The sequence below is a fragment of the Dipteris shenzhenensis genome, chromosome 11 (assembly GCF_047967505.1).
Source record: "Dipteris shenzhenensis isolate YYH24624 ecotype China chromosome 11, Dip_SZ_1.0, whole genome shotgun sequence".
In the NCBI taxonomy this organism is placed as follows: domain Eukaryota; kingdom Viridiplantae; phylum Streptophyta; class Polypodiopsida; order Gleicheniales; family Dipteridaceae; genus Dipteris; species Dipteris shenzhenensis.
This window is the reverse complement of record NC_141606.1, coordinates 29,065,135-29,076,631: the sequence shown is the minus strand read 5'-3', so window position 1 is coordinate 29,076,631 and position 11,497 is coordinate 29,065,135. Positions and strand designations below refer to the sequence as shown.

General features: G+C 38.2%; 1 protein-coding gene across 1 annotated transcript; it reads left to right on the top strand.

The window, feature by feature from the left end:
* The first annotated feature begins 202 nt into the window (after positions 1-202).
* Positions 203-4,360, top strand: LOC147896869 (beta-glucosidase 6-like). The gene is made up of 13 exons (XM_087382062.1): positions 203-387; positions 609-675; positions 761-819; positions 1,055-1,130; positions 1,375-1,446; positions 1,650-1,737; positions 1,881-2,133; positions 2,364-2,479; positions 2,654-2,874; positions 3,135-3,166; positions 3,367-3,466; positions 3,545-3,653; positions 4,005-4,360. The coding sequence occupies exons 4-13, from the start codon at positions 1,070-1,072 to the stop codon at positions 4,237-4,239; spliced, it is 1,287 nt and encodes a 428-aa protein (XP_087238188.1). The 5' UTR covers positions 203-387; positions 609-675; positions 761-819; positions 1,055-1,069; the 3' UTR covers positions 4,240-4,360.
* Positions 4,361-11,497: the final 7,137 nt, after the last annotated feature.

Here is an 11,497-nt window from a genome sequence, read left to right as displayed (position 1 = left end):
AGTGAAATGGATGATTTGAGGGTTGACTAGAAGATGAAAGGACATGTTACGTGGGGAAGAAAGAAGATTTGCATGCATGATGGATGGATCATGCATGGAAGTGGACACTCTTCCGTATACGTTGACTTATATAAGTAGTCAAGTGCAACGAAGTGTACTAGTGACAGTCGAGCTTGCTTGGCTATGGCTCGCCGTGCCCTCCTCTCCTTCCTCCCCCTCGCCTTCCTCTCTGCATTTCTCGCCTTCCTCCTCTTCCCATCCTTCCTCCCCCGCCTCTCCCCTTGCTTCTTCTCCTCCTCCTTCTCTCCTCCTCCTCCCCACAACCCCCCCACCAGACTCGACTTCCCTACTGGCTTCGTTTTCGGCACCGCTTCCTCGGCTTACCAGGTCGCATTCTTCTCTTCCTTGGTATTTTTTGCGGAACTAGTACCGCCCAGTCTGTGCTATCCCTTTGCAGCTGCAGATCTTCGAGACCCATCAATGTGTTTCATCCGATTGCCTTCTGCTCGGTTGGGGTAGATGCAATCTTTTTGCGACGCTGTGCTCGATTCTCAATTTCCTGTGTCCGACTTTGATCGATTCCTTTGCCTTTTGTTGTTTTTTAACAGTATGAAGGTGCAGCAAACACGGATGGAAGAGGACCCAGTATTTGGGACTCGTTTTCAAAGAAAGAAGGTGTCTCTTAGATGATGCGTCTACCTCCCTTGTTCTTATTTTGTACTCAAGACAGCTCACTGATTGTGTACTGACCGACTCGCAGGAAACATCCTCGGGGGAACAAACGGGGATGTTGCCTGTGATCAGTATCATCGTTATAAGGTAAGATCTGCATCTAATTTGAACCTTAAATGCTCTCAACATCTCATTTGAGTTTCGGAAAATTTGTCTCCCTGTTTATGTTTTGAGAGAGAGAGAGAGAGAGAGAGAGAGAGAGAGTTAACAAAACAAGGACCTCAGTTTGTTAAATGAGTAAGTGATTTCATGTTTCTTTTTTCCCCAAAGAAAATAGGCTATTTACCTTTCTTTACAAAAGAAGTATTCTGATTTTTTGTAGGATGATATCAAGCTTATGTCTAGGATCGGATTTGATGCGTACAGATTTTCAATATCTTGGTCACGTTTATTCCCAGGTGAGTGGCCGTACGCTTGATTCTCTCTCTCTCTCTTCCTATATGGAGAGAGAGAGAGAGATGTATATAGTTACCTATCTATATCTAGTTGTTGCATTTTTTATTATAAACATCCCACTGTTATAAAGGTTTCCTCCTCAAGTTCATGTGGCAGGCATTTGGATTGAAGCTCAAGCATAGTTGATTAGAATTCTCTGTGAGGTCTCATGGTCAAAATTTGATGGCTGTTTTCAATATGCAAAAGAGGGCGGTGGAAAGTTGAACCACATGGGAGTTGATTATTATAACAGCCTCATCAATGGGCTGTTAGAAGAAGGTCAACACTAAATCATCCAACTCCATGCAAAGATACCTGTTTTTTTTCCAGAAAACATGCAAAGATACCTGTTGTCAGTACAATGTTCCTGTATCAAGAATTTGAAGTTGAAAGAACTGTCTAAAAGCTAATCTACTGCAATATACACTCAGGATCAAGAGGTTGGTGATGCTTCTAATAGGCTTATCCTAAATGAATGCTAGGTATTGAACCTTATGGAACGCTTTACCATTGGGATCTTCCACAGAAATTAGAAGATGCTTACGGAGGCTGGCTTAGTGAACGTATTGTGTAAGTTATGCCTTAACCTCAATTGAGTTAAGTGCTGCTCCATTTGTTTTGTTTTCAAGACCAAACTAGAAAATGAAACTGACCAAGATTCTGCACTCTGGAAGTATGCTTCTTGCTGAATGCCATATTTTTGTGAACTGCAGAGATGACTTTGCATTCTATGCAGAGACTTGTTTTCTATTGTTTGGTGATCGTGTGAAGCATTGGGTAACTTTTAATGAGCCAAACATCTTTATTCAGATGGGATATGACATTGGGTTATTCGCACCTCGAAGATGCTCCTCTTGGATCAAAGACTGTAGTGAAGGAAACTCAGCAACTGAGCCCTACATTGCTGCTCATAATGTTCTGCTTTCTCATGCAGCAGCAGTGAATATCTACCGAAATAAATACCAGGTTTCACTAAATAGGTGTTATATATGGGGGGCTTAAACATAAATCTTTATTGCGAAAGCATTTAAAAAGTGAAGCTGCTCAAGTTTTGCATAGGAAAACATGAATCAGGATGAAATGTATGAACTTTTGATAGAATTATGCTCTGATAACTTGGTCTGATTGGACTTAAACTTGACCTTCTGTTGTGCGTGGAAGCTAGAAAGCTGACACCATGCTATAATATTTGCCAGAGGAAGCAACTGGGTAGTATAGGAATGTCAATAAGCGTTAATTGGTATGTACCTTTGAGAAACACACCAGAAGATGCTGCGGCAGCTCAGAGAATACTTAAGTTTCAGCTTGGATGGTGAGTATGTAATTATAGTTGCTGCTCAGGAATATGGCTTCGTTGCTTATTTGACACAATTCCAAAAGTTCATCCTAGAGTTCATATCTTGTCTATCACAGTGGTTTATACTGCAATACATGAGGATGTTGGCATTTAAGTTTCAGTTGTTTCCCCACGTTCTTGATTGTGCAGGTTTTTAGACCCCATAACATATGGAGACTATCCAGTTGTCATGCGTGAGCTTGTTAAGGAACGCCTGCCCAGATTTTCAGATGAGCAACAGCTGAAGTTGAAATACTCGTGTGATTTCATTGGCATCAATCATTACACAACTGCATATACAGCTGCTGTGAACACTTCTTGGGGCTCGAACGAAACGGACTACTTCCGAGACAGTTTGACCAGTTTAACATGTGAGTATTGACCTAGTTACCGCAGTGGAGATTTGGGTCCTTCCTTTTCAAAACATGTCTGCAAGTCACAGAAAAAGCCTTTGGCTTGTTCTGCTTCTGTGTTATCACTTTTTGAGATCATGCTCTATGGTGGGATGTTTGATGTATACGTAAAAACAAATGCTGCAGGGGTAGAGGAAACCAGAAGAGTTCAGTTTGCTGTGTCAAATGATGGGCATGTTTTGTATTATTGACGTTGCAACTTCTGGGCTCTCTTGCAGCTGAACGAGATGGAGTCCCTATTGGACCAAGGGTACTGAAACTCTTGGCTGCTTAATCATCCTTATAATTTGTGAAGGATGTCATCCATTTTGTTCTCACCAAATGTTTTGAACTCTTATATAGCATTAATTGTCCAAAGAATAGTCAGTTCAAAAGATTTGTTACTTATTTGTATAGACTCCTTTAGCATATATAATCTCAAAGATCTTGTAACTGGATTGACAAATGTAGGCAGCATCAGATTGGCTGTACATAGTCCCATCTGGCCTTTACAATGTTGTGAACTACGTCAAGGAGAAGTACAATCTGCCCATTTACATTACAGAAAATGGTATGACACAAACTTGCAGAAACCATTAATGCATTGGTTGTTTGTGGGTAATAACCAGCGTAGTATTGTCCTTTTCAGGCATGGATGATGCTGATAACGGGTCGTTGCCAATGGAGCAAGCCTTGCAAGATCACAATCGATCCCAATTTCACAGTGACTATCTCTTCCATCTTGCAGCTGCTGTCAGGTATAGTGCAAGATTTTGTCTGTAGAGAAGATAGTGTATAAAGACAGAAAGCTGCTGTTTATAAATTCTGATTGAGTCTTGGACCTTGGAGTGTGAATATTATGTTTTCATGAGGTTTCGGTTATTATGTAGTGAAGCTTGAATGTCAAATGCTTTTGCTTTAGGCAAGTCCTGTCAAATGCTTTTGCTTTAGGCAAGTCCTGGCAGAACATGTGGTTTGATTGTTTCTGAATGATTGTCAATTAAGTGGCAAGCTTACATATTATACAAATTTCCTTGCTTCAGTTCCTGATTTATTTTATCTTCATAAGACTAGGAGCAATTTAATTGAAGTTGTGGTGATCTATGCAGGGAGGGAGTGGATGTCCGAGGGTATTTTGCTTGGTCTCTTTTGGACAATTTTGAGTGGATTTCTGGTTACGCTCTACGGTTTGGCTTGCACTATGTTGACTTCAACACGTTAAAGAGGTATCCCAAGGCCTCTGCTGGATGGTTTAAACAGTTCTTGGCTAAAAAGAGATCAAAAGGTTGCTTTCTATGTTTTGCCAATGCAAATGAACAGGGCCCCTCAGGATTTTTTTGTTGATTTGATTAAATGGGACAATTTTTTGATCCGGTGCTTGGGCTCCGCATCGAGGCGCTGTCTCATATCCCTCAATATGCTTTACTTCGAGGCAATGACACTTTAGAAAACCTACTTGAGAAGGTCTTCTATTCATCCACTTTAGAGTAGTAGTTAACTGTATATCACATGTTACACAAATTTTACACTCCAATGGTCTAAAAGTGTTCGATTTAAGCATCCAAGTACTGCATGCTGAACACCTCTCTCTCTCTCTCTCTCTCTCTCTCTCTCTCTCTCCCCAATGGTCTAAAAGTGTTTGATTTAAGCATCCAAGTACTGCATGCTGCACCTCTGTGTGTGTGTGTGTCTCTCTCTCTCTCTCTCTCTCTCTCTCTCTCTCTCTCGCGACTCTGTCATTACATGGAAACAAGTATCCTCTCTCTCTCTCTCTCTCTCAATATGAATCACAATATTATTTTGGAAGCTATTCTCAATTGCATACATTTTAGATTATATTTTAGAAGCTATTCTCAATTGCATACATTGTGAGAATAGCTTCTAAAATATCATCTAAAATGTATGCAATTGCTTCTAAAATATCATCTAAAATGCTACTACACGTATATACATGTACATGTATATACATGTACATATGTGCATATATATATATATATGTATGTATGTATATGCATATACACATATATATACATGTATATATGTGTATATGTATATATATGTGTATATGTATATATATGTGTATATGCATATACATATATACATGTATATATACACACACACACACACACACACACATATATGTACATGTATATATGCGTATATGTATATATATGTGTATATGCATCTACATTTTAGATGATATTTTAGAAGCAATTAAGAATTGAAATGTATGCGATTGAGAATAGCTTCTAAAATATCATCTAAAATGTATGCAATTGAGAATAGCTTCTAAAATAATATTGTGATTCATATTGAGAGAGAGAGAGAGGATACTTGTTTACATGTAATGATAGAGTTGCCTTGTACCTCAAATGAATAAAGAGACCATAACTTAAGCACAACAATGTGGCTTTGTAGTTGGAGGTTTGGAGTAGAGTGTGATGTATAGGTACATAACTTGAAAGGTGTCATATTTATTTGTTTGTAGATGTCACATCGATTAACTAGTCAAAAAGGTTTAGGAAGCTCCATTATCCGAATCTTGAGTTAGAGTTGTTGATGATTTGGAACCATTGTTTTAAGCTTAAAATATTGGTGAGAGTCCATGAGAGAAAAGTGATGTAAAGTTTAGTGTAATTCTTTTTGGAGATATTTTGTGTCCTTTGGTTCAAGACGAACTAGCACAAGTCTGAGAATATAGGGGTCCTTGGGGTGACGTCCTTAGCTTTGCCAAACTCTCCCTTGTGGGTAGAGCTTTGGTGATGAAGTGAGTATTGTTGGTCAAATTTGTCACATTGGACACCAAGGCTAGGGGGGTCAATAGATAGTAATACTCATTTTGAGAGCAGATTGGGAATCATTCAGCATGAGATGCAAAGCCGGCAAGCTTGTCATGCAAGGTCACCCTAGGATTGTAGTCCTCCTTTAGCATGGTCTACTTTTGGGTAATTATGAGGTGGGGAGGATAGTAATAGCTACCATACAATTAGATCTTCATGAAGTCACTTCTAATTGTGGAGGGCATCTTGATGATAGATGGGTGTGGCATGGAGGCACTTTTCTACTAGTCTTATTGAGTTCCTATGCATAGAGTTTCCTATTTCTTTTGATTAGTGGTGGGAGTGGATTCTTTTATAGCAAAACACATGGCTGTTGTTAAAAGTGCCATGCTATCAATGCTTGATGTGAATGTGTTCAAGGTTGCGAGGTAGTTAAATCATCGAGAATTTTTTCTTGCTTAAGACTCTTTAAGTTCTACCATTAAGTTAAGAACTTCCAAGGCATCATTGTGCATATTTGATGATACTTAAAGTTGTTCTATGTTTAGAATGTTTAGAACACCCTTGGGAGAGAAAAACTTGCACACAACATTCATTCGAGGGGTAATATTAATACCTCTACTTAGAAATGGGCCTTACATTCCCTTATTTTTATGAATATAAAATTTATAATCTTGTGAATAAAATACCTCTTCTGTATGCAAATTTATTGGATAAATAACCCCTTATATTGAAACCCACATTGAATGGACCAACACGTGCACCATGCAACCAAAAGGTGCAAAAACTACTTACGGTACTTATGCTCTGAGGAGTCATCTTTAGAAGGTGTCAAGTAGTCTCTAACTAGGTTTGAGAGGTTCAACCATGTTGGTGTCCACTTAAAACAAGAGAGGTTACTTTAAACCTCATCTTAGTTGGTTGCTTCTTAGGAGCAGCTCTTAGGGAGGTCCACTTGTTAGTATCTAAATCAACAAATAGCAACCATCATCATCAAAGAATGGATAATAAATCTTAGAACTTGATTAAAATTTCAAGAAAATGAGAACATACAAACAAGAGAGCAAGAAATTAATGAAAAAACTTGATGGGAAAAGCATAAGAAGGAAGTTTAATGTAAGTGAAAAGGAATTGTTTGAACATTTCCATTCCTAGACACATTTGTATGCAATGATGGAGCATCTTAGATGTTGGAAACTAGTGGATTACGAAAGAGTCTAATCCATAGCATTGATACCATCTTGCTAGTCTAGTTTTGGGGATTGCATTCATAGCTTCTTGAGGCCTAGTGCCAACCCAATCTCCGTGATTAGATCTAAATATTTTAACTTCAATCTTATTCACATAAATACATTGATGTGCGGTTTGCATGTCAATCCAATCTTGGGGATCAAATTTTAGTGTAGGTCATCTTCAATCTAATGCTAAGATGGGTACATGCTATTCTCATCCCATCGATCAAATTGAAGGCAAGCTGTACTCAAATTTCCTCCCCAAGATTGGACTAGAAATCATGCATGCTAATCTATTCCTTAGGATTGGATATAAGCGCAACTAGGATAGAATCACAACCCAAGATTGGACTAGAAATCGTGCATGCTAATCTATTCCTCAAAATTGGATATAAGCGCTAGGATAGAATTGCAACCCAAGGTTGGACTAGAAATCATGCATGCTAATCTATTCCTCAGGATACATATAGGCACAACTAGGATAGAATCTCATCCCTAAGATTGGACTAGAACCCCAAGAACCCCAAAAATGGATTTGAGTATAGCCCGCATGCCTATCCAACCTCAAGGATCTAAGAGAATGCTAACTATACTCAAATTTGATCATCACAATCAAGTTGGCATAAATGCCAATCCGATCTCAATGATTCGATTCACAATCCAGACCCTTGGTCTAGTTTAACATGTAGAGATTGGATTGAGGGAGATTGCATGCTAATTTAATTATCAGAGATTAGATTGACATGTAAGCTACACTAACCTTTGATTTTGAGGATTTGTGATTTTTGTGTAGATGAACTTTAATTTCATTTTGAAAATTAGATTAGTATGTAGGCTTGATCCTAAGGATTGTAATTGAGGACAACGAACATTGAATCCAATCTTGAGGATGGGTTTAGAATGTAGCTTGCATGCTAGTAGGTCACGGGATCTAATCAATATTGTCTTTTTGTGAATTAATGAAACACGACTTTTTCATATTGTGAAGTTGAAGAGGAATATGACAAGTATGTTTAAAGAATCTATAGGTTTCTTTAAGGTTCCTTGTACTTATTCGTGCTGATCTTGGGACTTGAGGTGTGACATGGCAGAGTAGAAGAGCTTGATTTTATCTAAAATAGTGCACAATTGGAAGTTAGGTCAATTGTTTAGGTTTATATAGTCTAAGTTAATAAAATATGAATCCAAAGTCTAGTATTAATATTACCAATAAAGTTTTCCTTTTAATATGTAACTTGGACATTAAAATTACTTTTAAATTGCCTTTGTGGTTATTTGAGTTCTCAATTTAGGATTTGGATAGAGGATAGCATTTTAATGTTAAGTCTTTGCATAGTGCAAGCTTCCTATCCACTTCTTTATTTCATTAATATGGTTCCAGGTGTGGTACATTCATCCTATAATCCTTTAACCCAAATGTTTCAACTTCTTGAATGCCATCACAATATGTAGACTCAATTAAATCTAGCTATCTAGAGAGGTTTGCATGTCTTCATTTTTTCCAAAATTAATAGAAGTCTCCTTTTTTGTTGAAAGAAAACAAAAAGCAAAAACATGTGTATTCTCAAAACGTTGGTCATTAAGACGAATGAGTTTGTGCTTGCAAAATCAAGGTAGTCCACCATACAGAGACATTTTACCTCACTTTTGCCTAATTGACCGATAATAGCCTTGTCTTTGTTGATTTTTAGTATATTGCTAGTGATAATGGATGAGCTAACATGCACCAATAGATCTAGAGCAACACACCCTTCCCTAAAAAGTTCCACCACTAAGAATAGATAAAGAGCTCACGCTTCTCCACATGTGGATATATATACATCCATTTTTCTTTGTTCATGGACCATTGTGTAGAGACAGTGTGTTTGTCTCCACACATCCTTCAAGAATTCCACTAGTTTGCCAAGAATTCTCCACAGATTCTCTTGATGGACAATTGGAATTGTCCCAAGACACAATAAAAAAGACAAATGTGCATTACTACAAAACAAAGAACACAATCACTAAAAGTGCATCACTACAAAACAAAATGCAAAGAAACCAATAAAGGAAAGCACAACACACCACACAAGGGGAAATAACTCACGTGGACTTATCTAGAGGAACTATACCAAAACTTTTGGAAGCCTTGAATTTGTCTTTTATCATGGATTTTAAACGAATGTTGAGCGATTTGAATCTTCACTAGCAAGTATTTTTAGACAATGTTAACAAAATATCCTTAGAATCATAATCAACAAGAAGAAGGTTTTTTCAAAACATATTCCAACTAGCGAGGCCACCATCAATACAAATAAATTAATAATGTATCTCTTATGCGAATTATTATCAAGTAAGCATTGTATGTGGTATCTTTTCCCAACCTACATCTTATTCAATTATAATTAGTCGTTTTATCTTTGAATAAGCATCATAGGGATGGACTACAGACATAGCATAGACATTGCAAAGAATAATCTATGACATTTGCAGCCACCAACAAATCATGTCATGTAAGCTAATTAGCCATGCCTATAATTGTTTCCAATTCAAGAAACTCATACTGATCTATGTCTACTAGCTCATGTGAGGATTCTCTTGTACCAAGTATTGGACCATATACTTTTGAGGTCCAAGATGATTTGATTCCCTACTTAAGATCTTTCTTAACGTCTTGTGAGGAAGTGATGACAAAGATATAGGAAAGGATGTGAAGAGAAGATTCACATACACTACATGCCCTAAATCATCGTTACCAATTTGTGCTCCTAGGAATCCTTTTGCATGCTATTCATAAAACTTTTCTTCACTTTCAAGAAAGTACTCTTCTTAAAAGTAACCACCAAAGATAAGGATGAATTTCTAGAACTTCAAAGGGAACCGAATCCCTACTCTCATGTTCAAAACTTTTTGAGAATGGTTGCAATCCTGCAAGTCATTGGAGAGGAGGAGTACTTAATGTATTTCCCCACCATGCTTGTCAATATGGCCATTTAATGGTAACCCATACCCCATTGCATGGACAATTGGCCATCTGGGGCGAGTTGAAGGTTGCATTTTTGAAGAGCTTCTAGTATGAATTCAAGAAGGAGGCCATATTGTTAAAGCTTAATCATCTCTACCAAAGGAAGGATGAAACAGTTATGAGTTTGTAGTGTATTGTGGGTGTTGACCAACCAACTCATCGACATGCAAGACAAAATAGCATTGTGTTTCTAGTTTGAGTGGACTTACTCTGAAATGGAGCCGTGCCACATGGAGATAGCATACCTATTACCCAACAAATGTATGATGCCAACAAGTAATTTCTTTAGAAAAGGAGAATCTAGATCCCCAAGAGAAAAATAAGCTACCATCCAAGAAGCAAAGAGTTATGACAAATAAAAAAAATAAACAGTGCCTAAAAAGGAAACCAAAATAGAAAAGTAAGAGATCAAGAAGCTCATGAAGGATATGGGCATTCTATGGAGCCTTGGAAAGGGGGAGAACTAGTGCCCGAAATGAAAAACCTAGGGTCATATGGTAAATGGATATTGCTCAAGAAGATGGTGCAGAATTTGCAACTGCTCGGCCCATGCAATCAAAAAGTGCTGATACAACAAGAAGAAGTGAAAAACGAATATCCAAAAGATGGAGTATGAGGTAAAGAATCCTACCAAGGTTTAAGACCAAACAGCACTAGCACAGCACACTTCTTCTATAGGAAAGAAGGGCAAAAAAAAAGCAAGTATTGATTGTGGGATAAGAAACCCAATGTGCTCTAGAAAGCATGGAAGTGGTCATATGAGTTGCCTTCATTGCCTATCCTACAAATTCATCAGATTGTCTAGCAAGATGTGCATGCCCCCGAGGCAAGACAATGCATGATAGTAAGGGCAAGCATAGACACGATTGATTGGAGCCATGAGAAAGTGGCTAGATACAAAGGTGAGGTGAATTTTGAACCCCATAATCGAGGGTTCAAGAATTCAGGTATGATCAAAGGCAAGATCAACAAGAAGACTGAAGCAAAAAGATGTAGCTCCCCCATGAAGGAAAAATGGAGTTGACAAAGGAATGGCTTAATGAAGAAGGGAGTAGCATGAATCCACCAATCGACAGTGTAGTGGATGTGTAGTCCATAAGGTAGCGATGCTTGAGGTCACTAAGGCCATGCGGATTAGGAGGTAGGTGAAGAAGATAAAAATGCTGGTGCTGTGGAATGGTGCTATATCACAACAAGGGAGTCAGAGTGTGTGACAGCTACAAACACCAAGAAACATGTCAATTAGGTGACAACTAGGTCAACCCCTAGATAAAGGATGCCATCAGAAACCATGCATAAAGGATTTGCCTAGGCAAATTCTATCAACTTGGACTGATACAAAGTAAAGGCACCTACTCTTCTGACAAGAGTAGGATGAACCATTGTAAATGTACTGGGTAGTACCCGCCCACGAGTGTCAACCTAGAGTCTTCTATGTAAGGATCTAAAGTCCTAAGAGTTAGGGTCATTCATGCAACATAGGTATCATCATGTGTGTGGAGTGCAACACTCCATTGTCTATCCATGAAAGGTAGTTGCCTTGCAAACTTAGATGAATGAAGGACCAGAAGGCCAAGGGCCAAAGT